Source organism: Clupea harengus, chromosome 22 (assembly GCF_900700415.2).
Source record: "Clupea harengus chromosome 22, Ch_v2.0.2, whole genome shotgun sequence".
In the NCBI taxonomy this organism is placed as follows: domain Eukaryota; kingdom Metazoa; phylum Chordata; class Actinopteri; order Clupeiformes; family Clupeidae; genus Clupea; species Clupea harengus.
Genome location: NC_045173.1, coordinates 16,755,117 through 16,782,987, shown reverse-complemented (window position 1 = coordinate 16,782,987; position 27,871 = coordinate 16,755,117). Strand labels below are relative to the sequence as shown.

The 27,871-nt window shown below is 47.5% G+C and overlaps 1 protein-coding gene across 2 annotated transcripts in view; it reads left to right on the top strand.

Moving 5' to 3' along the window:
* Positions 1-27,871, top strand: part of LOC105906972 (ephrin type-B receptor 1-B) — a 173,296-nt gene that overhangs the window by 44,382 nt on the left and 101,043 nt on the right. For both annotated transcript variants that reach the window (XM_012835203.3, XM_031559372.2), the window contains exons 2-3: positions 6,349-6,413; positions 21,260-21,941. In XM_012835203.3, the coding sequence (XP_012690657.2) occupies positions 6,349-6,413; positions 21,260-21,941 (747 nt within the window). The remainder of the gene's footprint in view (positions 1-6,348; positions 6,414-21,259; positions 21,942-27,871) is intronic.

Here is a 27,871-nt window from a genome sequence, read left to right as displayed (position 1 = left end):
CCTCGATCACAGATTCATTGCCTGAGTTCAAACTTGAACTGTGAGTGAAGCAGTGTAGAGCTCAGAGTGTGTTTCAGGTGAAGGTCGCTGCCGGTGCTAATGACCTGCCGTGCTGGACAGCCAATGGCTCTAATTACTGGCCCCCCTTTTTCGTCTTCTTGTTCTTACGTAAGAAAACCCCTCATTGTGAGGGCCACACAGGGCACTGGCCGAGAGAGAAGGTTAGCCAGGTAAAGAAGCATAGTCAGAGGCCTGCCTGCCTCCCGCTCTCTAATTGGAAGCTCAATTTCCTGATAATAAGCATTAAGCCACTCTTGGGGGGACAGTGTGTGTGTGTGTGTGTGTGTGTGTGTGTGTGTGTGTGTGTGTGTGTGTGTGTGTGTGTGTGTGTGTGTGTGTGTGTGTGTGTGTGTGTGTGAGAGAGAGAGAGACACAGAGTTGGGTCACTCTGGAGACCAGCTGACCAGACCCTCATGGAGTGTCCAGTGTCCCACCCTGTGCTCTTTCCATGACCTGCTTGAGACCCCCTCAGATCGTTCTTGAGTGGGCTGGGCTGACGTCATGCGCGGGGGGTAGGTAACCTTGGTGACAGCAGTGACAGGCGAGGAGAGGAAGGCAGGGTGGGGGTTTGGAGAGGAAGTGTGTAGCGTGTGTGTGTGTGTGTGGGGGGGGGGGGTGGACTGGGCAGTGTGATGATGAATTAAAGATGCCTCCTGCGGCGGCGCTCCTAAAGATGGCTCCGCTATCCTAATGGAATGGTAATGAATGTTAATGACGTGTCATATTTCCCTCCGACCAGAGGACACGTCTGTGAGAGAGAGAGAGAGAGAGAGAATCTTCCCTGGGGGGGGGGGGGGGGGGCGGCGGAGAGAGGGATGTGTTTGACCAGCTGCACCTGTTCCCTCGTGCTGCTGATTGACCGGAGGGATTTGATTAAACGTGTGTCCCAGCGTTGCGACCATCAGCAGATTGTGGTCAGTACCTGTGTCGAGGCAAGGTGTTTCTCACCGCCCCCTGCTGTCTCCCGCTCTACAAGTTCATTATTTAGCCAGTCGACCCAATCCATGAGCAATGAGCACATGAAGGAGTGGAAGCAGACGGAGGGAAAACAGGAGCAGGATTAAGATGTTTACTTGCCATGGGAGCTGTAGACCCAGAGCATTGTAGTTTCAGAGACTCCTGCATGAAAAATGCATCGGCCGTCTGCTGCTAGAGTCTCGGTGGAAGTTCTGAAGGCTAGAACTCTGCTGACCCGCCTGTGGGCTGTGTGCCGACACCATAACAGACAGGGCCTGGCTTCTCAAGTTCAGCACCCAGAGGAGTGTGTGTGTGTGTGTGTGTGTGTGTGTGTTTGTGAGAGAGGGGTCACTCCAGAGACCAGCTCACAAGAGTCTGCCCTTCCTGGAGTGTTAGAAGGTTTGTGTGTGTGAGAGAGAGAAAGAGATTGTTGTCTTGTGTCTGTATTAGTGGGCGTCTGTGTGTGTGAGTGAGAGTGTGTGAAAAAGAGAGTGTGTTATCTTGTGTCTCTATTAGTGTGCATGTGTGGGTGTGAGTGTGTGTGTGTTAGTGTGTCTGTGAGAGAGAGAGAGAGAGAGAGAGAGAGAGAGAGAGAGAGAGAGAGAGAGAGAGAAAGAGAAAATAGTCAAGACAAGAGTCTGCCCTTCCTGGAGTGTTAGAAGGTTTGTGTGTGTGTTATGTTTGTGTGTGTGAGAGAAAGAAAGAGTGTGTTATCTTGTGTCTCTATTAGTGGGCGCGTGTGTGTGTGTGTGTGAGAGAGAGTGTGTGTTACCCTGTGTCTCTATTAGTTTGTGTGTGTGTGTGTGTGTGTGTGTGTGTGTGTGTGAGAGAGTGTGTTATCTTGTGTCTCTATTAGTGTGTGTGTGTGTGTGAGAGAGAGAGTGTGTGTTACCCTGTGTCTCTATTAGTTTGTGTGTGTGTGTGTGTGTGTGTGTGTGAGAGAGTGTGTTATCTTGTGTCTCTATTAGTGTGTGTATGTGTGTGTGTGTGTGTGTGTGTGTGTGTGTGTGTGTGTGTGTAAGAGAGAGAGGTGGGGGGGGGTTACCTGTTACCTGTATCTGTGGCTGTGTGATATGGACCTCTGTGGATGTCTCACGTCCACTGGCTGCCTCATGATTGGCTCAACCAGGGGAAACCACTTTTGTGTGTGAGTATCTGTGTACCTGTAAGTGTGTGAGTATCTGTGTATCTGTAAGTGTGTGAGTATGTGTATCTGTATGTGTGCAAGTATGTGTGTACCTGTAAGTGTGTGAGTATGTGTGTATCTGTATGTGTGTGAGTATGTTTCTGTAAATGTGTGAGTATGTGTATCTGTATGTGTGCAAGTATGTGTGTATCTGTAAGTATGTGAGTATCTTTGTATCGGTAAGTGTGTGTTTTCTCCCTTCTTTTGCCGTTTTCTTCTTTCTGATGCAAATGGATCCCCCTGGGTTGGTGTGGTGGCTGAGTGCGGTGTGATGTGATCAGGTGTATGTGTGTGTGATGCATGCATCTGCTCGCTGATGTGTAATTGTGTGAAGAGGACCACAGCATCGATCGATCAGACCTACCCAGAGCCCCGTCAATATTTAATGGGGTCCTTCTCCACAGAAACGCACGGCCATTAAATATTGATCTCCCACCCCTCCTCAGATTTGCTTTGCTTTGGACTCTCGCAAATAAGAGGAATAGTTGTTTCCCGAGGGCAGGGCTGGGAAGGACCCTCCTTGTCTTGGCTGACCGCTGAAGTAAAGCACTGGGGCTGACCGAATGCCTCATTCTGGGCCCCAACTCCTGCTTGGTCATTCCATCGCCGAACTCGGCCATGTAGACGCTAAATGACACAGACCTGTTTTGTGTGTTGAAACGTGTGACTTTCTTTCACTAAATTGTCATTTTCCTTTTTCAGTGACACAGAATCCTGCTCAGTTAATATCATTTCACATTCGCAATGACCGTCAACACATTGAAACACAGTATATCTGAATGAATGAACTGAAATACACTGAATGTTTGAAATGACACCCTGGTGGCAGATGGGGAAAGAGAGGTTGCAGAACAGATTGCACTTGCAGGATGTATTCTTAGTTGGTGGTTGCACTGCAATGAGTTTGCAAGCACAGAAGGCTTTGTCAAGATGGTAGTAGCTGAGGGACGCGCTCATCAAAAGGAAATTTGATACTTTTAAATTTAGCATGTGAGCTGAACATAGACAGCAAAAAAAGAACATTGTCACATTTTTGATAGTTGTCTGATGAGCTGTGTGTTGAATTATGAAAGCAATAGGAACATCAAGACGCAAAGAGGTCCAGGAAGTCGTGTTTGCTGTCAAAGTTCTGCATTTTGAAGTTATATTTTTAAACAAGCATAGGTCTTCATAATGTATTCTGTGGAACAAGAATTTTCCAATTTTATCACACTTTTGATTTTTTGGGCCTTAAGGGAATATATTGGTGGAAAGTAAAAATAGCATCATCTTATAGTAACGGAAAAAAGCAAACACATAAACCTTTCTCAGAAAAGAAGGACACAACAGAGGATTTAAACGGTGGCATGATGGTGGACAAAAAACACTTATTTGAGAAAGGCAGAACATTCTCTGGACACACTGAATACATGCTGTAACAGTCATGAGGGAGGAGAGCGACAAACGCTGAAATGAGGGTAAATTGTTTTATCTCGCCCTGGGAGGCGCCCTTGCATGAAAATGCGGGGCGCAAGTTGCCATGGAGAAATTAAACGACGCACAACGCTGTGAACCACTGTGTTCTTCCACACCTCTCACAGGTGTGTGTGTGTGTGTGTGTGTGTGTCCCCAAGAGGCCTCCATTTTGTTTCAGTTTTTTGCTGTTGCCATATTGCATCTCATTTGGCTCAGCTGCCACACAGGCGTTATGCTAATTAAGGGCAAGTCACGTATGGCTCCTTTGATCTGCCCGGGAAGAAGAAGAAGAAAAAAAGGAGAGAGAGGAAAAAAAAGAAAGAAAAACGTTAGAAGAAAAAAATGGACACGGCCGTATCTCGTCTCCTCACCCTCCCTTAGCCATCCCCCAGGAGGATGCCTCCTTTCATTTGAGCAAAATCCTGTGTGATTTCCCACGAGAGGAGACGAGACGGACAATCCCCCCTCACGACACACAAGCGCTGCCTGTTTAGAACTCTTTCTCACTCTATTTTAGCAAGCGAAGGCCAGAGCACCATCAGATTGCTTTAACACAAATTGGAATTGTGTGTGTGTGTGTGTGGAGAGGGTGGGGGGTGGTTGGTGGGTTGTTGGTGGCTGCACATGTCATCTACCCAAAACTGTTCTTTTAGTAAGCCACCACCCCTACACTATCCCACCATTTTTAGCTCATATACAGTCTCTAATTGGTCACCACTCTTGCTGTGCACTGCTTTCAAGCGAGACATCTCCATTCATTAGTAATCAATTAAGCAGTCTATAATGCCATTCGCAGGCGTGGTATTAAGTGCCAATTTTAATAACTCTACGATCAATAACCTTATGGGAATGTGGCTATTGTTATGCCTGTTTTAACTGGAGACAAGCAGTCTTAACAATAGCCTGATGTTACAGTAATTGCTGTGAGGAGCCACTCAATCAATAGGCCCAGCTGTTCCTCAGATGTTGTTGTATAATGTTTATTCGGCGCGGGACGCCCCTGGTTTATGGCATGCGGTGATCCATTTTATTTATTAACAGTCACCAATCACTGTGGAGTAGGCTATTAGATGGATAGATTTGAAAAGATGTGCACACCGGGGTCACCGGAGAGATGAAGTATTGGCAGACGAGTGTCAACTCCTCCATTATTACCAAATGATATTTTCTAATATAAATCTGTCATTACGCAGCTTAAGAGCCTGTCTATCTGCTGTCCTCATCAATCCATGCTGCCGCAGAGAGAGACAGGGGGAGAGAGAGAAAGAGAGGAAGAGAGACAGGGAGAGGGAGAAAGAGAGGAAGAGAGACAGGGAGGGAGATACAGAGAGAGAGAGAGAGAGAGAGAGAGAGAGAGAGAGAGAGAGAGAGAGAGAGAGAGAGAGAGAGAGAGAGAGAGAGAGAGAGAGAGAGAGAGAGAGAGAGAGAGAGAGAGAGAGAGAGAGAGAGAGAGAGAGAGAGAGAGAGAGAGAGAGAGAGAGAGAGAGAGAGAGAGAGAGAGAGAGAGAGAGGGGGAGAGGGATCAAGAGAGAGAAAGGGAGGGAGAAAACGGCAATAAATCCAGGCCCAGACGAACGGTGCTGGCACGTGGAACAATATCAGCTTTCCCCCTGATGTGCCAACCAACAGCGGCATTAATCAAAACATCCTGATAAATTCCGGGGTTGATGTGCCAGGCGCCATCCTGTGAGGGATGTCAGAGCAGGTTAGGCCCACAGCTGAGGATACTAGGCCTTTCTCTCACATTTTCTCTCTTTATCTCTCTTTATCTTTCTTTCTGTCTCCCACCACTTCATCCTTCTTTCTCTTTCTCTTACTTCCTTCTATCTTTCCCTCTTTCACTGTCTTTCTCTGTCACTCTCTCAGTGTCTCTCTCCCCCTCCCTCCCTTCTGCTATCTCTCTCTCTACTGAACGACAGCATGAATAAGGGAGGTGAATAAAACCAACATATGTAAAACATGCTCCTTATAGCCCTGTACACTGTCTTACATTCTCTCCTGCAGTGTGTCTGTGGTTGTATGGCTGGACTCTGTGGTGTCCGGTAGCTAAGACCATTCATTCAACAGATGCTTATGCTTCATATACTTACTTGCTGTACAGCAGGAGAACAGTGATTCTACATACCGGCAACAACCCTGTACTACACAAAATACATACATATATACATACATACAGACATACATACAGTACATACTACACAAATTATACACAAGTTAACACTTGTAAGCGTGATGATATTGCACATTGACATTTGAAATATTCCTGGAACGGCTTGGTGGTCTAGGGTGTTCTTCCTGTGTGGTGCTTTCACCAGTACCACCATCTGTTTACCCTCAAGGAGGTGCAGGAGCCCTCGGGGAGGGTTGTTGTCTCATCCAGTAATAGATACTGTGAGCTGATGCTGATACTGATAAGCACTGACCCAGCCTTGAGTACTTATACAGCCATAGAGATTGACTGGTAATCTCAAATAGCATCTGTTCTTTAGATGAAAGGGAAACATAGTGAGACTGATACTCTTCTGTGTCTTGTCAAGATCACATCTAGTGCTGTTCTTACAGTAAGGTGTCACAGAACTGATGATGCAGTCAAGCTGAGAAAACAATAAAAAGTTTGATATAAAATCATTCTTCTTTTTGTAACCTTCTCTGTATTTTTGTTCCCTCTCTCTCTCTCTCTCTCTTCTCAGAAACCGTGATGGACACTCGCACGGCGACAGCGGAGCTGGGTTGGACAGCATATCCAGGATCAGGGGTAAGTGCAGACCTGCAGAAATGTCTGGAATAACAAGTGTGAAAGGTAGAGAGAGAGAGAGAGAGAGAGAGAGAGAGAAAGACGGAAGGAACATTTGAGGGAGACAGGAAGACTGACAGAGACAGGGAAAGAAAGAGAGAGACTGTGCAAGAGAAAGAGAGAGAGGGCCAGTGAGATTGTGTTAGCGAGTGACTGAGAGAGAGTGTGATGGAGGGGGATGGTCCCAAATCAACAAAAATCACACACATGCAAAAGAAAACAACGATGCAAGGAGCCATTATATGCTCCAGGTGCGCTCACTCCAGCTCCCTCCCGCCTTCGAAATTAAGCGATCAATGTCAGACTCGCCACCCAACAGCTCATCACCGACACATGAAGTCATGCTTTGCTTGTTTGATGGGAATGGCCATTCTTTTTTTTTCACCATTTCTATTCATACCGATTTAATTACATAATGGATCCATTTAAGCTCAGAGGGCCTTGCCAAATCCTTTTAAATATGTGTCTGGACCCACAATAGCACAGCGGCCCAGGTAGAAAGCCACAGCTAATGGGATTTTGGTCCTTGAGTCAGAATGTGAAATGCTAGTGTGGTTTCATGAGACAGGAGAAATTGCAAAAATTGCTTTAAACGTGTTTACTTTTGAAAACTTGAACACGTCAGGGCAAAACCTCTTAGGTGAGGTTGTGTGAAGGAATATAACCGTGTAGACATGTTGATCACTTTGGTTGCTGTTTATACTACTCGGACATTCAAGCCTACTAGGCTACTATCTATCAGGCAGTAACTCTTATTATTGTACGACTTCTCAGAATGTTGCAAAACGTCCTGTAGATTTGAATGGGCCACCCCAACGTCCAGAGGTAACTGTTAACATCTTATTTAATACAGTGTAACAGGGTGTAATTTTTCTTAGCAGAAGTCACGAAACGGCAACAAATTCATTAAAAAGAGGTATTTTGGAGGAATGTCTTTTATCGTTTTGGCAAGTAACCTTACAATAAGCGGGATAATGTATAGTCCGCCTGATTTATTTTCCGATACTGACTGGTGGACTACTCATTATCCCCTACCTAAACCATCACATTGACAGTAGGTTTTGAAAATGCTCAAACTCCCTTAGCTCTTCCACACCATATGCAACAACATGATGCAAACCCTTTCCACTGACATCTAAGTAAGTATAAACACCAATATCTTTCGAGTGTTTTTTTTTTTTTTTTTTCATTCCTCTATTGTTTTTTTTTTTAATTTATTTGTTGTTGTTGGCTGAGGGGCTTCCCCTTCTCTGGCATCTGACTGGTGAATCACGCCGGCCGCATCTAATCCTCCCTGGCACCGAGCCAAGCCTTGTGCCCGGCCGACAGGCAGCTAGAGCAGCGCAGGGATTCGCCCTCCCGTCCTCTGCCAAAGATCACGGATCAGGAAAAACAAAAATAAACAAGCTTCCGTGGCTGCTGTACAAGAAGAAGAAGAAGAAGAAGAAGAAGAAGAAGAAGAAACAACATCAGAAGGCTATAGCAGCTCCTCTGTAAGGTCACGTCTCCTCAGATTCTGAGCAGAATTCTTTCTTTTGGGCAGCTTTATCTCATGCACTCTTTTCGTCCCTGAAACCACAGTGAGAATATAATAATATTTTATAAGAGTAATATTTGCTTCTGCTTCTGCTGTTGCGCTGTAACTTTTGAGGGCAACATATTTATAATTATATATTAATATTTATATATTTAAGTATGGCAGTGAAACTCTGACTGTGTGTTTTTCATAAAAACGATGGCTGCACTGAAACACAGACAGAGAGGTTGTGGTCTTTTAAGAGTTCGCTAGAGGGGAGAGGACAGCTGACTCATTGGAAGATCTTCCTAAAGCTTTCAGCAGGAACCTTGGCTGCATTTGTGTGCGTGTGTGTGTGAGTGTGTGTGTGTGTGTGTGTGCGCATTAAACACTGTATAGAACCATGTTAAGGTCAATTGTGCTTAGATGTTCTTTAGGCAGAAGATCTGTTTCACACATTAGGGAATAACTTTTTTTTTTCTCTAGTTTGACACATTTAGGTAGATCTGTTTGCCAAAACACAAGGTAAAACGTCTGCCTCTATAATTAACTGCCTTATAGCGAGACTGTTTTAGTACCAGACCTGAAGCATGTCGAATTGTGCTGCCGTGTAAACATTACGGGTCTATTTGTATAGTTTTCTCAACTCGATACAAAATATACGTTCACGTTCATATGCCTTGTTATTCAGGTGTGCCACTGGTAAGACAAACTGGTGCCTTTTTGTTTCTTTGAAAATATTGCAGAGAAAAAGTCTGACGCGGCTGCCTCCTCATCATCTGTTTGTAAATGCATTTATTCAGGGAGTGGTGCGGGTGCTTTGTGTTTGTTTTACAGCTCCGTAAACATCAGACAGGTATGAGAGTTGACCCACATAATGAAAGCGTGTCTATCGGGTGAGATGATAAAAATACTCATGAAAGGCTCGTCTGTGCTGACAGAGGTCCACAGTGGCAGTGGCATACTCTAAGTCTGACTAACCCCCCCCCCCCCCCAAACACACACACACACACACACACACACACACACACATACACACAAACACCCCAGGGATGTTGTTGTTCAGCAGCACGTGTGCATGTCACCGTTGTAAACACCCAGCTGTGTCGTTCGCTTTTCATTTCGTACTTGAGGGGAGACGGCAAATTATGGTTGACAACTCCTGGAAAAACAAACAAAAAACAAAAAAGAAATGTAACGAAAAAAAAATTCCCCTGATATACAAAGAAAAAAAATATTTCTCCTTCTCTGTCTTCAATTTAAAAGTGATGGCTTTCAGTCAAGGTTTGTAATAAAAAGTGCGTTGTAAGTCATGGAAAGCTGAAAATGCAGGATGCAGTCACTGACAGGTCACGTCACCTCACACACTATGCATAAGGTGACAAAAGGATGCATACTCAGTCACGGTGTTGGATGCAAGTGTAGAAAGTAACGGATGCATACTCAGTCATGGTGTTGGAAACAAGTGTAGAAAGTAAAGGCTAAAGGTAAAGGTAAAAGGACCCCGACACGCAGCAGATTCTGAATACAGATTTGTAGATTCCTGTTCACATCTGCAAATTTCACGACACATTTGGAGATCCTTTTACATATTGACAAATCTGATTACACACACACAAATTGTGATACTGTTACACAGCTCTTTGCAAACATTTGCAAATAATTCTGCTACAATAATACCTCAAGCAAACACATAAACACACACACTCACACAAACACGCGCAGTGGAGCAGCACTCGGCAACAGCTCTGTGATGATGAATTAAATATGGGCTCCTGGAGAGCCAGATGCCCTTTGACCCCAGGCGTCCACCGGGGCGGGCAGGCATGAAAGGTAATTGCGCAGACAGAGACGGCTGTGTTCTTCACACACACACACACACACACACACACACACACACACACACACACACACACACACACGCACACAGGCCACTGAGGTGGCAGAAAACTGGGAAATAAATGTGTGTATGTGTTTGTGTGTGTATGTGTGTGAGAGAGTGCATGTGTAAGTGTGTTAGTGTTAGTGTTAGTGTGTCTGTGTGTAGATGCTTGTATGAAGAGGAGGGGGATGTTCTGGGGTGATGCAAGGATGTTTAGAGGGAGGAGATGGCCTGAGAAGGGGAGTTCTGTTTGAGGGCAAGTGACTTGTTTGTGAGCACATGTAGGTGGGGAGTGGGAAATTAGGGTATGTGTGTGTGTGTTTGTGTGTGTGTGTGTACACATGTGTGTGTGTGTGTATGTGTGTGAGAGAGAAAGTGTGGGGCAGTGGTGGAGGATAAAGGGGAGGGGTGGTATCAGGGATTTTAAGACCTCTTGAGTGAAAAGAGCAAGAGGGAGAGAGGGGGAGAGAGGGAGAGAGAGAGAGGGGGAAGTAAAGGAAGAAAAGAAACCCCTCATCAGCCAGTCTGAAATAGCTTTTCGTGTGAAAGGGTGTTCTCATGTGAGCTGAGGAGCTGGGATGTTTTTTGGCGGGGGTGAGGTGGGGGATTAGGAACAGGGGTGTGTATGTGTGTGTGTGTGTGTGTGTGTGTGTGTGTGTGTGGGGGGGGGGGGTTGTGTCCTCAGCCCCTCAGCGAGCAGCTCTAATAGCAGCACTTTAGCCCCCACCCCCACCCACCCATTCTCTTCTCCCACCCCTAGCTGCCGCCAGCCCCCCTGCCCCCTCCCTCCACCAAACCCTGCCCTGCCCAGAGGAACTGCCCCTCCATTACCCTCAGAGAGCGCCTAGGGACAGGAGGAGACGCCACGCTTGGCAGGTGTCTCTAATTCTGTGAGAGATGAGCTAATGGACCTCCTCCCTATACACACACCTCTCTCCTTCCCCCTGCCGCCCCTGCTGTCTTACACACACACTAACACAAACACACACACACACACACACACACACGCACAAACACATACAGACACACTAACATACACACGGCATGCTGAGCAATACCCTTCCTTCTCGCCCCTCCATCCATCTATCCATCCATCCGTCAGCAGGACTGTCAGCCACGGCGGCAGCGCCATCCCGACGCATCACATCTCTGCCGTCAGCCTTGTCAGGTGTTGATGCGCGGATCTTGTTGACTCGAGTGTGTTCTCTGCATGGACTGGACAGCAACGGTCCCGCAGCCGGCCATCTGTGGGCCAGACGGCCAGCCTTCAAATATTCATGTCGAACCTTTAGCCAGCTGCCTGCATGCAGCAAGGGGGTTCTTTCTCCCTGTCTCTCTTTTTCTCTTCCCCTCTCTCTCACTCTGTCTTTTCCCCCATCTCTCTGTCTGTCTCTCTCCTTCTCTCATTTTTAAACTCCCCCCCCCCCAGCTCTCTCTCTGTCTGTTTAGTTCAGCCCAGTAGATCTGGACTGTGCTGATAGAAGGAATGGAGGTGGAGTGGGAGGAGGAGGAGGAGTAGGAGGATTGGGAGGAGGAGTGGTTGAGGGGGTGGGCTGGGGGGTTGGGGGTTGGGGTTGGGAAAGGAGGAGTGGATGTGGTTGAAGGAGAAATGAATCGGAAAGGAAAAACGACAGCAAGCAAAGCTGCTCACGCCTCAGTGGCCAGGTGAGCATGAAAGATTGTTCAGACACAGACAGACACACACACACACACACACACACACACACACACACACACACACACACACACACACACACACACACATGAATGCACTTAGACCATATGTGCTCATGTGCCAATGCACATCCACACACACACACACATGAATGTGCAAAACACACTACCACACACTCAGAGACACACAAGCACACACATAAAAACACATACATGCATTCCAAACATACACATTCCAGCAGTGGGCAAACACACAACTCCCAACCACACACACACACACACACACACACACACACACACACACTCTCTCTCTCTCTCTCTCTCTCTGCCATCAATCTCGAAAGCTGATTGGAGTGATGACGTCAGAGACCAGAACACCTAAACTCTGCTATAGGTGACAGACCTAAATCACTTTCAGAAATTTGTAGAGCAGAAATTAAAGCTCCCTCACCCCTGCCTGTCCTCTGAATTAGGTGTGTGTGTGTGGGTTTTAGCAAACAGTGTCCATGTTGTCCAGTATGTTTAAAAGTGTATAGAGCCAGTGCACCACCTCAGACCATTTATTTTTTCTGGTCCTCAGTATAACCCAGTTGGAATCGGTTTTCTGTCCTTTCAAGTCTAAGATTATTCTTTGATTGAGTTCCTATCATCACAGTCCACTTGCACTGTCTCATCGCTATAAAAATGTTTCTTGGATGAAAAATACCAACCTTGATTGCTGAGCTTATACTTTCAGCTCCACATGGTATGTGCCCATTTTGTGTGGACCAAAAGAGCTTTCAAGGGAGGGAGGGAGGGAGAGAGGGAGAGAGAGAGGGAGAGAGGGAAAGAGGGAAAGAGGGAGAGAGGGAGAGAGGGAGAGAGGGAGAGAGAGAGAGAGAGAGAGAGAGAGAAATAGAGTGAAAGCTGCTAATGGTTGCAGTGACCTTGAAACTCCCCAAACAAAATTGTCCTCCGTTTGGTGTAGAATAGGGGAATGGACCTTAATTACAGAGTACTGCTCCACAGGTCATGCCTTTGCTCAACTATGCTTGTGTAAGTCCTTTTCTTCAACCTTTCTCTCTCTCTCTCCATCTATCTCTCCCTCTCTCTATCTCTATCTGTGTCTCATTCTCTTCCCTCTTTTATTTTTGCCCCCCCCCCTTCTCTCTCTCCATCTCATTTAATTTCTTGCTCCCTCTCTCTCCATATCTCTCCCTTTCCTTCTCTCACTCCTCTTTCAGTGTTTTTTTTTTCTTCTTCACCCTTTTAAACCCTCTGTCTCTCTCTTCTGTTGGCTCTGGTGTTCTTATCCCTGTTTCTTTGTCTGTGCTTTGCGGATTGGGCTATGGGAGGTGTCACACCTTCATTCCCCGTGCTCTATCTTTCCCTTCTCTCCCTCACTCTGTCTCTTTGGGAAGCGGGTGCGGAGCAGTGGCAGTAATGCGCTGAGATTTCCATCTCCCGCTGGCTCTCTCTCCTTTGTGCGTGGTATCCCTAAACAGCCCCAGGAGGGCCCTACCCACGGGCCGCGGGGGCCTCACCGACCGACTGACACGTCCTCTCCAGTCCACTATCTGTTCATCTTGTCCAGAGCGTAATCCTGTTTTGTTTTGTTCCGTTATTACATTTTTTTCCCTTTCAAAGATGTGTTATAAAGCTGGCTGCGCTCTTGTTTTTTTTGTTTTTTTTTCATGTCCGCCCCTACACATCACAAGGTGTAAGCCATCTTATAAATGGATTACCAGAGGTATTGTTTCCACTAGCAACAGAGAAGCCCTATTGGATGCTCTCTGTGTTGTGTCTGTGAGGCACACAGGGTCTTTCCTGTATTTGCCCGAACATTTCAAATATTTAACAGGATGGGTGTTGCATAGAGCATTCCACTTCTGCCGAGCGTATATGATACATCTCTCCTCCAACCAATGGATCAATTTCATGATGAAAAGCTGGACGAGGCCAGAGATTTTCTAAATGAGTGTTGTGATGCGTTTCATTTATTTTCAGTTAGTAACAGTGGAAGCTCATCAGCATGGCATCTTCCATCGTCACAGTCAAACACCTCGGCCGTGATTTATGGTATTGCTCTCCCTCTACGCTTTGTTGGCGCTGTTCAGCTGGCTTTGCATTAATAACAAGCTCATTTTCCAAACCACTGCTTTAACTGAGGTGAATCAAATTAATTTGGCAAATTGCCTACCTTTCATTTGTTGTTATTTTCTGCTCGGAGGGAATTATAGGCATTCAGGGCTCTGCTGCATGCCTTACCTGCCATATGTGTGTGTGTGTGTGTGTGTGTATATGTATGTGTATATATATCTCCACAGGGATTTTTCAAATGCCTGTACTTGCCTGAGAAAGAATGAGAAACAATTGAATGATACGAAATATATATATTTTTTTAAGTATTATTTCAAAACCTAGGGAGAGACGAAAGGCCCCCCCGCTGATCGCCAAGAGTTAATGGAAAGGGCTAAATCCTCACCCGAGAAAAAAAAGCAGCGTGACTGCACAGCGCATTGCGTGGAGCGAGTTTCAGAAACGGATTTCAAAAGAAAAGAAAAAAGTGTGTAATGAAGCCTAATAGGGAATATTGTACCTACGCCGCATATTTCCCCTGGGAGACAAATACACTTTTAATGAAGTCTGTCAGCGAAACAGGGAAGAAGACAAAAAGGCAAATGTAATTCAGGAGCAAGTGGAATAACATTTGCGACGCATCTTCTTCTCGGTACCACCACACACGGTCAGCAAATCTTCCCATTGTCTTCTTTCCTCTGCGGAGAAAGAGAGAAAAGCGTTCCCATGCAGCCCCCCCCCCCACACCCCCCACCCTCCCCTTACTTCTGTAATCAAAAATAGTCCCCAATTATGGAGTCGGAGAAGAGGCGTCGTTGGAGAGAGGCGAGAGTCTAAATCTTCCTGTCTGCATCCGTCAGCCGCAGCCGTGCACGACCGGCACTATGCGCGTCTCTGCTGAAAACAATCATTTGCGCGCAGACGAGCCGGCAGACGTGGGGCAGCACAATAGCAGGCCTGATCAGAAATGATAATAGTAATCTCATCTCTGCATGTATTAGGGCCTATGCAGCCTTTCTCACTGCAGCACCCAGCCTAAACAAGCCACCATTTCGCCTCATGCCATGCTGCCCCCCCTCAAACGTGTGCAGGAAATGTGAGCTAAATATCAGAAATGATATTGCGGCGAATGAAGGAGACTGCAGTGTACCAGAAGTGTTGTCTCACAGTTAATGTCAGAGGGTCATGATGCGCCTGCCCTTCCAGCTGGGTCAACAGTTTTTTTTTTTTTTATCGAAACTGCAAAAAAATAAAACAAAATAGAACTTTTCATTTGTCTTGAAACAGTTTCGCCACTTTCAACATAAATCTCACCCCATGCAGTGCAAGAGAGGTCAGAGCAACAACGGCTGTGCTTCACTGAGTCCCTGCAGAAATGATTTTATGCACAAAGTCCCTCCTTTCCCAGGCCCTTTCCCCGCGTTTGGCAGCAGACTGCAGTCGTGACTCACATCATCATTCGAACGTTAATGGAAAGTGCTCGCTCGAAAGCTCTTGTGCAGCCTCGCCTGCGAGAGAAAAGCGCTCCAACAAGCCAGTAATGGACGTTTTTTGAGTTCCGTTGTAAACGTGTTGCCAAACGGCAACATCTCCTGCCACACGTTTTTTTTTTTTTGCATGTAGTCTTTCTCTCTCACCGGGAATGTTACGCTTTAGAAATGGGAGCGCTAATTCTGTCGTGTTTGCCCATCATAGCGGAGTGTTCCAGTTTCCCTTTGAGCGTGCTGTGAAAGCATCGAGTGGCCCATATGATGATGGATGACACATGGAGATGGGTTGGGTTCGTGAGTCTGGATAAAGTGGAAGAACGTGGAGCACACCATTTATTCCGCCAAGAAAAGCACAGGCAGCAGAGAGAGAGAGAGAGAGAGAGAGAGAGAGAGAGAGAGAGAGAGAGAGAGAGAGAGAGAGAGAGAGAGAAAGTGGATTCATGCATGTGAGGGTGGCTAGCGAGGTTGGAGGGGTCAGGTCACTTGATATGAATCCTTAAATCCCTCGCAAAGGGGCCTTCATCTGTCTGTGTGAGTAGCGATTGGCACAGAACCGTAATGTGGAGAGTTTGCAAACATGAGCGATACTTTAGACTTCAGACTACTTCAGCAGAGTGAGATGCTTTAGAAGTTTTTTTGTTGTTTTTTTTTTGCTTTTGGCTTTGCTTCTGCACCGTTTCAAGACTTCAGCCTTCAGCAGGTGAAGCTGCAAAGCTGTAAAGCTGTGTACTGATGGACAGAAAGGGGGGGAAGAGAAATAGGGAGAGGGAGCCTTGGCCCGCTGGTTCCTGAGCCTTATGGTTATATTCCGTCTCTCTCACTGGCACTGTGACAACATCAATAACTGGCATGGCTAACTTTTATAAGCACCAGAGGAGACAGATGAAGAAGATGGGTTTTCAGTGTGTATGTGTGTGTATGTGTACGTGTGTGTGTGTATGTGTGTGTCTGTGTGTCTGTGTGTCTGTGTTTGTGTTTTGACTTCCGAGTCACTCATATACCACTGCACCCAGTGTATAAGATCAGAAAAGATTTGCAGCCAGAACTGGTTGGTCCATTCCAAGTGTTTGGCCCTTCAGATGCTGCCTAATCTGGCCAAAGACATTTCCCAATCTCTCGTTCTCACTTTGGATGGACACTTCTCGATGGAGGCCTGTTTCTCCTCCCACCCCCTCTCATTTCTTTTCTCCCTTGGCAGAAAGTAACGACAGGAGATCAATATGATGAATGGCTTTTATGAGGGGTCTGTATCAATGTCATACAAGCGCTGTGGCGACGGCGGGGTCGGGGAGCGGCTCGGCTGAATGCATTAGCTCGCCTCCATCTCATCTTCACAGCCAGGAGCGCTCTAACCCGTGGTCATTAACACACACATTAAGATCTCTCTCTCTCTCTCTCTCTCTCTCTCTCTCTCTCTCCGCCAATCCTCCTCTCCTCTCCTCTCCTCTCCTCCCCTCTACGCTGCTGTCTCTGCAACCCATAAAAAAACTCAAAACCAATAATGACATGTCTATGTTATATACTAGCAAGAGCAGAGGAAAAAAAAGGGAAAAAAAAGAGAGAAATGTTCTCGTCTGAAATTGGAATCCGCAGAAGTTTATTGCCACCTCCCTTGGATCTATGGGTTCAGTTGAACAGGAAGGTGGGGGTCATAACTTTGTATCATTAAAGTTTAACCATTTTGGTAAATATCTTAATTATAGATTTTTATGGCTCTTTTATGGAGGTTTCAGAGGTGTTTTTTACAGAGATGCCATCTGCTGTAGAGGTACGATGAAAGTAGAATCATTTCAGAAAAGAAGAAAAATCTCTGAGCCTCGTTTTCAGTCTCCATGTCTGCGAGTAGCTGAGGTGGAGGGTTGAGATGCTCTGAATATGGATGGAGATGGAGGCTACAGAGAAGCGCTCTTCTCTTCTCTCTTGTCATGCGGAACCCTTGTTTACCTTCAAGTCACGCTGAATTATGCAGGGCACTCGCACTGCTTGGACACTATTCACCAAGATGCAGGTACTAAATATACACAGTGCTTGACAAGGAGTGTTATTTTACGTCCCCTCCATGGAGGCTAAATGGATGTTTGGACCAGAAAGTTCCATTATGGGGAGGGTGAATGCTGATGATCCAACATTGTGGCCCCTCTGGAGAGGTACTTCAGTGACGTGTGTGTGTGTTATATATAAATATATATATATAGGTAGATATATATATATGTTTCTAAGTTGTTTAGATACTGTAAAGGTAGCAAATGTATATTACATCAGATAAATAGTTAATCGTGAATCTGATGCATTCTTGGGGCTGCCCAGATGAAAACATCTATCAAGATGTGCAGCAGCTTTCTTCACTGGAAGGCTTTAGCTTTTTCACTCCATCCACACACACCATCCTTCCTTTCCTTTTACTTTCCTGCTGTCCAGATGGCCATTGTTATGTGCACGTTCAAGTCTTGTTCCGTTTGATAATCAGGGATTAAGCATGAAATACAGCCTTCCGCCGCTATTTTAATTCAATCAAAGAACCTTTTTAGCGCAGGTGCATTCAATAAGACCGATAAGAAGGCTTGGCTCATTCTGACTCATTCCAGGGTAATCAGTTGTAATAACTCTCTATTTACGTTTCGCGCCCTCATCTGGTTTGTCAAGCCCTCTGTAATGACTAGTCTGGCAGCCTGACACTTTTGGTGCCGCAGGTTTGATGATTGCCGCTGCACGCAGGTTTGCACTCCAACAAAACACAGACTGCCGAGCTTCCTCACTGAGTTCTTCATCCCGACAATCTTGAGATTTTTTTGTTTTTGAGACCCTTAGATTTTAAATCATCCCACCTTTGTACATCTATATTTCAGCGAGTGCAGGTACAGCAGTGAGAGAGAGCCTGACAATGTTACCCAAGCGCCACCGCGTCTCAGAGTGCATATTTTAGCGAGCGGTGGTGGCAGCAATGTCAGTTATATCCTTTGGCTACATGAAGCAGTTGGAGGCGCTAGATGTGTGCAAGGGACAGAGTCTGGAGAACAATGTAACATTGCTACATGGGAGTGGATCCAGAACCCACCGTTCTCCGACCCCCCCCCCCCCCCCCCAAGGGTCCAGCTCATGAAAGATGGCAGTCATTTGGGCCAGCTGAGGCGCGAGGATCCCTAGACTCTCCGGAACGGGAGGTGGTTGGGTAGGGGTGGGGCTGGGGGTGCTGTGCCACTCGGTATTAATGGCTGCCGAGCGCTTGAACCGACAGGTCCGTCTAATGCTGATGAATGGTCATTACAGACCAGAGACAGGCAGTGGGAAGAGAGAGAGAGAGAGAGAGAGAGAGAGAGAGAGAGAGAGAGAGAGAGAGAGAGAGAGAGAGAGAGAGAGAGAGAGAGAGAGAGAGAGAGAGAGAGAGAGAGAGAGAGAGAGAGAGAGAGAGAGAGAGAGAGAGAGAGAGAGAGAGAGAGAGAGAGAGAGAGAGAGAGAGAGAGAGAGAGAGAGCTTTAATTTGTGCCTGGAATTTCTGTAAACTCGTTAATCACGTTAGCCGTGTCGGGCACAAAGCCCATCCAATCCACCCCCCACATCCTCTACCCCCTCCCTCCTATTCTTCACCTCCCCGTCCTTAAGCATCAAGACATCCAGTGCTGAACACCATGTCTATAAAGCCTTTATTACACATTCGTTACATGATGGGCCTCATTAGGCCTCCGGCTCGTTTGTGCAGTTCATTCCTCGGGAATAACTGATGAGGCGGGTCATCCCCTCCCCAGCCATGCACACCTACATTCTCCTCTGCTGAATTTATTGAGTGTTAGGCATGTAGAAAGGTCAGGGGAGCCCCCCCCCCCCCCCCCCCCCCCCCCCCCCAAAGGCTTTGCCTCACGTCGACTGAGCTGTAGGGAGATGTATGGAGATCTGGGAGCAGTGGTAGTACATTATGAGGTGCACACACTGCTGCTTGTTGATAGACTGAGAGTGCAGAGGTGTGTGTGTGTGTGTGTGTGTGGGGGGGGGGGGGGCTGCTTGCTCGGAGAAAGCCAACTCCCCATTTGGCTTAATGATAAGAGGGAGGCCATTTGATTGATATCCCCAATTACTGACTCTGTGAATACACCGGGATGTGCTAAATTGTCTAGGAATGTGTGAAGAAGAACCTAGTAAGAAATAGGTCAGAGGAATTGAAGTGCTATATTTATTATAAAATACACTTAAGAAATGAAAAATACTACAAAAAAAATATGAATGGCTCAGATTAAAAATAGAAATGATTTCAAATTCATGTCAGTGCATCTTATTTATACATTTGTTTGAATGTATTTCATGGTAGCTCCATGTTGTTATCTTTGATACTGTTTTTACAGCCAGTGTACCACACTGACACACCACTTCCCCTGTTTGCATTTGTGTAACATCCCCCTCGGCTAACCTTTTCCACTTATCTCAAAGTGCCAACTGAGCACTCCACCATCCACACCTCCTTTGCCCCTGTCCCTACCCCCCTGCCCCCATCTGCGCTCAAACCACTCTCCATTTCACTTTTGAAGACCAACTTTTTTATCACTGTGTATCTCTGAGAAGGCTGTCCTCTGGGGAGACCTCAAAGGATTTGTATTGCCCCAACCCCCCCTGCCCACACACACACACACACCCCCGCTCCCTCCTCTGCTTGCTCTGCTCAGGGGAACTTTGGTGTATCACGTTTAACACTGCCCTCGCATACACCCCTGTTTTGTTAAAAGCGGGCGATATTACCAAGGGGGATGCAGTGTTTGTCTGTCTGTGAGTGTGTGTTCGGTGTGTGTGTGTGTGTGTGTGTTATGGCATGTGACGGACGAGTGAGTGGGTGAGCGGGCGGTCACAGCCGGCACCGATGTACCAGACAAGACCTCGCAGCTGGCATGCTCTGGGAATGAGGGAGCCGGTCAGGCTGTGGTTATGCCGGACCATAACACACACATGAACGTATCAGCACTCAAACACACACACACACATGGAAAAAACACACATGGAAACGTTTAAATATACACACTCACACACACAAACATAAACATGTGGGCATGCTCATGCCTGTCAGTTTACATAAACAAGCAAACATGCAGACATGCACACGAGCGACATAGGACATACATGCTTACAAGTACAGTTGGATTCGTGCCATGTAGACGGGTTTGCTTCTCTTTATTCATACTGCGACCGGCCACATCTGTCTGTTATTAATTCAGCGCATCAGTGTTGAATCAAAGCTTGCACTGTCGGCCTTAATGCATCAATAAATTGAATTGGTCCCACTTGAATTGCATTTTAACGCTAGATAAAATCTGTTGATGTGTGAGATTGTGCGTGTGGGAGGGTGGGCTCAGCTGTTTCAACCCACAACCTGTGGTGACGTGTTTCTGCATAGGTACAGTGTGTCGGAGCATCTCTGTGTGTGTGTGTGTGAGTGTGTGAGTGTGTGTCGTTGGCACAGTTACCATCACGTTAATGTGGTACTCTAAAGTTGTTGGCCTGGAAACACGTGAAGCAGCTCCCGCAGGATTAATGTGGCCCTTGTACCTCTCTCGTGTTTCAGACTGTGCAGAAAGCCGTGCCAATGATACTATTTTACCAGTGATCGCATAGAGGCTGCACTCTGCTGTCATGCATTGCCCCCTTCCTGGCTAATTGTAATTCAATAGCACGTAATCTAGAAATTGTTGCGCATTGCATTCCATAATGTGCCAAGTCAGTGCACCTAGGCAGTGTGCTTCACGACTCAGGTAATTACAGCTTGTGTCTGTGCTAGTGTGTGCGTGTGTATGTGTGTGTGTGTGTGAGAGAGAGAGAGAGAGAGGGAGAGAGAGAAACAGACAGTGAGAGTGAGTGTGTGAGAGAGAGAGAGATGTGACTGCAAAAAGATTTGTTAATGTGCATGTCTAAAATTGCCGCGCAAAATAAGTGCATTATGGAAAATGTATCACATTTACTAACATTTATAATTCATAATGGGGAGAATTTGGAATGGAGAAGTTGGTGTAATGCTGAAAGACTCCTGGAGGTAACACCAGGCATCAATATTTAATGTGGGCTGAGATAATGCCTCAAGCTGACCCAAAACACCCATAGTGTGAGAGCTCTGAGTAACCTATCTCACGTCTGACTCCAAACTTCTCTCCTTGTCAGTCTCTTTCTTACTCTTTTTCCTTCTTTTGTTTTGTTTGTCTGTTTTTTTACACAGTGGGAGGAGGTGAGCGGCTACGACGAGAACCTCAACACCATTCGCACGTACCAGGTGTGCAACGTCTTCGAGCCCAGTCAGAACAACTGGCTCCTGACCACCTTCATCGACCGCCGGGGTGCCCAGCGCATCTACGTGGAGATGCGTTTCACCGTGCGCGACTGCGGCAGCATCCCCAACGTGCCGGGCTCCTGCAAGGAGACCTTCAACCTCTACTACTACGAGACCGACTCGGTCATCGCCACCAAGGGCTCGTCCTTCTGGATGGAGGCACCCTACCTGAAGGTGGACACCATCGCCGCCGACGAGAGCTTCTCGCAGGTGGACTTCGGCGGGCGTCTGATGAAGGTCAACACGGAGGTGCGCAGCTTCGGGCCGCTCTCGCAGAACGGCTTCTACCTGGCCTTCCAGGACTACGGCGCGTGCATGTCGCTGCTGTCCGTGCGCGTCTTCTACAAGAAGTGCCCGAGCGTGGTGCAGAACTTCGCCGTCTTCCCCGAGACCATGACGGGCGCCGAGAGCACCTCGCTGGTGATCGCCCGCGGCGTCTGCATCCCCAACTCCGAGGAGGTGGACGTGCCCATCAAGCTCTACTGCAACGGCGACGGCGAGTGGATGGTGCCCATCGGACGCTGCACCTGCAAGCCCGGCTTCGAGCCCGACAATGGCAACGTCTGCCGAGGTAAGGAGAAAACTCTGAGCAAAGCGTTAACGAGAGAATTCATGCATTATCCACTGCAGGGCTTTAAAAAAAAAAGTGAAAAAATGAAATCAGATGTTTCATTCCGGCCGGTCTCAGAGGAGCCTTTGGGAATGCTTTATTATGTTTTCGTTCTGTCGACGCTCTGGCAGAGTTGTAACTTTCCGCAGTGACAGATCGGAGTGGCGAAACATAATAAACACTAACGCGTCGGGGGTCCTGAGCTGCCTCTCAGATGTGGTGTTGGTTCAACATCACGCCGCCTTGGGTTCGAAACAAGACATCATTTACAGCACCGCCTTGATCATGTGTGTTTTCTTGGGGTGCGCGGCTTTATGAGCTACATCAAGTCGCCGGAGGAGTTCAGACTGAGTTGGGCACGGTAATGTTAGAGCACACTGAGGTTGTCCACACATCTGCTGGCCCTCCCCCTGAAAGCTGAGCAGTGTGGAGAAGCAGATTGATTTGGCGTTTGATTGATGTTAATTCGCGGTGAGTCATCTGGTGTTGGCTGGCTCACTCTCTGAGGTGTAAGGATAGAGTTGCCTCGCTTGGAGAGTGAGAGTTTTTCTCACTCAGAGTCGTTCCAGTCTGCTACATATTATCTCTTATTCACACACACACACACACACACACACACACACACACACACACACACACACACACACAGAACTGCTGTTACAGATTCACAGGCACAAACATACTCGTAGGTACACACACACACACACACACACACAGAGAACTACAGGAACAGGTTAAAAAAGTGCAGACATACTCATAGGCACACACACACACACACACACACACACACACACACACACATACACGCACACACATGTGCACCACTGTTCCGACACGATCAAATAAATCCACTGAGATATGAACATATGCTCACCATACACACACACACACACACACACACACACACACACAAACACAAACATACATACACACGTCCACACATGAGCAGTACAAATATGCTCAAGGTCTATGATTACAGCCCCAAAATCCCCTGGCAGGGGCCTGTGGCCCCACAGGTTCCCTCAGGAAGCCCACAGCCGAGTGTGCTGAAAGCAGATAAGATTGATTGACAGCCATCTGCCATGATCAATAAACAGATATGAAAAACAGCCCTGCTGCTCTCTCTCTCCCTCCTTTTCCCTTCTCTCTCTCTCTCTCTCTCTCTCTCTCTCTGTCTCTCTCTCTCTCTCTCGCTCTCTCTCTCTCTCTCTCTCTCTCTCTCGCTCTCTCTCTCTCTCTCCTCTCTGGGCCTCACCCGTGATACTCCAAACCAAAGTCCTTGGCAAAAGTTTGCGGTTGACTTTGAAGAGTGCTGTGCCCAGGTGCGGGGCATCCGCTGCTCAGATGTACCCGCGGGCAAGGTTTTCCTTATCAATGGGCAGAAGCCGATGATAAATTCTGACCGATTCCGGCATCACAAAGAGCCCCATTCTCACTGCCCCCTCCACCTGGATGAAGGGAAGGTACAGACGAGGAGTGTGAGGGGCGTGAGCAGACTAAGCAGAAAATGGCGGCGTGTGTGAGTGTATATGTGTATGCATGTTTTTGTGTGTTTTTGTGTATGTGTGATATCTGTGTGTATCTCTTTGTGCAAGGTGTGTGTGTGTGTGTGTGTGTGTGTGTGTGTGTGTGTGTGTGTGTGTGTGTGTGTGTGTGTGTGTGTGTGTGTGTGTGTGTGTGTGTGTGTGTGTGTGTGTATGTGTGAGTGAGTGTGGTGTGTGTGTGTGAGGTATATCTGTGTTTGATATATGTGAGTGTGTGAGGTGTCTCTCTGTGTATGTGCGTGCAAGCTGTATGTGTGTGAGTAGAGGTGTGTGTGTGTGAGGTACTGTATATCTGTGTTTGATATATGGGTGTGTGCAAGCTGATTATGTGTGCAAGCTGTGTTTGTGTGTGTGTGAGTCGAGGTGTGTGTGAGCTGAGTGTTTGAGATACAGTATATGCGTGTGGGTTACTGTGTGTGTGGGGGAAGATTGTGTGTGTCAGTGGGTGTGTGCGAGTGACGTGTGTTTGTGTGTGTGTGTTTGTGTGTGTGCGTGTGCGTGTGTGTGTGTGCGTGCGTGTGTGCGTGTGTGCGAGGTGCTTCCTTACTCTGCAGCCATATTTGGTGTTGGGATCAGCATGTGTGTGGTGGGCCGTCAGAGGGCGAGACAGAGCCAGCGACGGAGCCAGAGAGTAAGTGGGATTAATGATGTAGCATGACAAGAGAGAGGAATGAGAAGCCCAGTCACCTCTGATGAGGACATCTCCCCGTGTTTATGTTCATCCAAGGAGCACGGCAGCTGGGGCAGCACACATATGAGTCTGTGCAGCATCGTGTGTGTGTGTGTGTGTGTGTGTGGGCTTCTAAAGGTGTTTAATCGCACTAATTACTTTAATTTAATACGACCATGTGTGTTTACGGCCCGCCGGCAAAGATGGTCTATTCAGAAGAATTCCTCTCCCACTCTCTTTCCTCCCTCCCTTTCTCTCTCTCTTCCTCTCTCTCTTTTTTCACTCAGCAACCCCTCGCTATCACTTCTGTCTTCACTGGGGAACAGCTGGTCTGTGCTTTTCTTCCGTACGGCCTGAGGGGCCACAAAGAGAGGGAGAGTGAGGCAAGCAATGAAAAAAATACTTGTAAAGAAAGAAAAATAGTGTGTATTGGTGGGAGAAACGGGGAGAGAAAGAACGTGATGGATGGAGAGAAGGGGAGAGGGGTTGGGGTAGACGGCTAGATTTCAAGGCTCAGGCTGTCAACCCCTCCAGCTGTTGAGGTGATTGGTCTCACGCCTTTTGGGTAAAAATCACAACACCACTAGTGCAACAGGGCGAAACTGTATCCGCCTCATTGGCCACTCAGCAATGGCCACCACCACCACCACCACCTCTTTTTTACTTTTCTTTGCTGTTTCTTTCCCCTCATACACTCATCACATCATTAACAGGCTACTCTATCACTGGACAGCTGTTCTTACAGTCGCTATCCAGCTCCATCCGTCAGAGGTTGGGTCCGCGGCAGCCACGATCTGCAGAACCAGCATGGCGGCTTGAGAAGCAGCTGTGACCCTGTGACTCTTGGCAGACTCTTTGGCCTGGGGGTGGGGGCGGGAGCGGGCTGGTCAGAACCGAGCTGGGTTGGGCTGGACCAGCGGCCCACGCAGGGCGCTGCTCTCACGCTGTCAGTGCTTTTGACCAGCGGGCGAGAGGACACTCCCGACATGGCGGGTAATTGAGATTGCGGTTCGCTGCGGGCGCTGTCAGACATGACAACGCCACTGCAGGCATGGATGTCTGAAACACATGCACAGTCTCTGTGTCGCATACACACACACACACACACTCACACACACACACACACACACACACACACACACACACACACACGCACACACACTCACTCACTCTCATGCAATTACATTCATGCGCACATGCATACACACACACACACCCACGCGCACACGCACACGCACACGCACACACACACACACACACACGCACCCTGACACAAATAAACATCTGTCATATCCTCCCATTCACCTCCTCTACAGCTCCAGCTTCAGCAGCACTGCCGCGGATCTCTAATGCGATCCTCTGACTTTGCTGTCGGCCTCCCCTGACGTACTGTCTTCTTCCAAACACATCTGTCATGAAACAGGAGAGGCCTGCTGTCACTGCTCCTGCCACGGCTGCTCTAAATCTACATGGCCACTGTGTGTGTGTCGCACACAATGCAGGAGAGAAGACCAGCCAGCCAGCACTGAAGCAGCAGATCAATGGACAGTATATCTACCCAGTCCAGTGTTATGGGAGTGCCTCTATGATAGCTCAGAGAATAATTGAGCTGTCGCAACCCTGCTGTTACGGAGAGTTTTGTGGTGATGGTAGTGGCAATGTTTGTGTGTGTGTGTGTGTAGGTGTGTGTGTGTGTTTGTGTATCTAGGGGCTAGAGTATGTGTGAGCGCACCTGTTTTTCTCCAACACCGAGGGACTACAAACACTCTCTGAAAGGCGGAGAGACGTGCGTCTCTGTTAATTCGCCCAATACCCCCCCAATCCAGTAGCATCCTACACCCCAACAGCCTCCTGCATGGGGGTGCTAGGAAATGAGGCTCCCTGCTGAGTGCATCCTCATGGTGGCTCTGCGTGCGCGGACAACTTAAAAACCGCAGACCCTGGGAGGCCTGAAAACAAAGCCGCTGAGAGGGGGCCGGCGCGAGGGAGAAAAGGAGCGCTCTGAGGAGACACTAATTACAGGAGGAATGGAGGAGAGGAGATGGAGTTGGTGGAGGTGGTGGAGGAGGAGGAAGTGAGGAGAGCGGAGCAGCAGGTCAGGACTGCAAGTGCGCACACATGCACAAACAAACATGCATTTGTACACACACACACACACACACACACACATACATCGTGTGGCTAGTTTGAGAAAGCGCTATGCTGAGGAGCGATGAAAGCCCAGGCCGGGACACCGGCTGGCAGCTCCCAAACCAAAACCAAAGCCAGGAAGTCTGACATTTCTGGAATTGGATGAAATGTTTAATTAGCTCTCATCCATGCTGTTGAGCTCTCAGTAAGCGTTGCCCCATCAAAGACAACTGCACAATGAACCTTATTGAACATACATGCGCCATAATGTTCGCTGTTCTGTTCGCCTCATTTCCCCACAAGTCCTGCTCACACTGACCTGCCCAGTGGGTGTAAGGGTTCATCTGATTGACAGCGGAGCAGATATGTGGGACAGTCCTGTAAGCCTGAGAAGCATTCTGCGACTGCCTGAGAGATTTCAAAATGCAGACTCCCTTGAGGAATGGGACAGCACTCCATTCTCCATTATTTAAACAAGGCCACCTAACATGAGGGAAAGCTGGTAGTGGGAGCCCAGTTAAGGAGAAGAAGTATAATTCAGGTCGTCATGACAACATGCCCTTTTCAATTGAGCTGAAATAATTGCTTATTAGGGTCCCGTGATGGACTGAAAGAAACCCAGGGAAAAGACTATTTCAGCCAGGAATAATTAGAGACGACTAAGATGCCCCAATGCCCTTATACTCTAAAGGGACAGTTCAGTTGCATTCAGGCCCATTTCTACTTTGGGGTAACACTCTGGTGTCTGGGTTGTCTCCACCTCTTGAGACTGGACCTAGGCTGTGACCCACACCGCCATAGTTCCGTTCTGGAGTGGGGCAGGGCCAAGTTGGGACTGAACTAAGGACTTTTGGAATGGAGTACAGCGTGGCAATACAACCAGAGAACTTTAAAAACATTAGTAGCAACTGTCTTTGCATAACTCAAAACCTCACAAAAGGATCAAGGACACTGTTTACAATCATGACATGACATGACATGTACTTGCGCAACTGTTTGTAGCAACTCCTGATGGAAACAGAAGACCGGCTGGCCCCGGTCTTTGGTGATCAAATTGGTGTCAGGGAAGTGTCTCTCTCACCATAGCAGACAGACATCAGTGATTTTCATTTAGACAATTGCATCCAGGACTTTATTTCCTATGTGGCTACCCCAGTGTGGCTGTGTGTGACCAAGAAGGCTTTGAGTTTGATTGAGTTGGCTGATCAGAGATGCGAACGTCCTTCGCTGTCATCGTTTCCATTTACTCTGCATTCAAATGTGAGGGCAAGTTTTTGCCTGAGCAGAGCCTTTTTCTCCAGGAAGACGCTCAAAGGAATGGTGCCATAGGTACTAGTAATCCTCCAGATGATGTTGGGCTCAACAAAACAAATGAATAAAACATGTTTGGTAAACATGAAGGACGAGACAACTAGAATAACAATGGACTTCACACTTAAATACACAAACACACACACACACACACACACACACACACACACACACACACATATACACACACACACACAGACTCTCTCCCTCTCCCACACACACACACAGACTTTCTA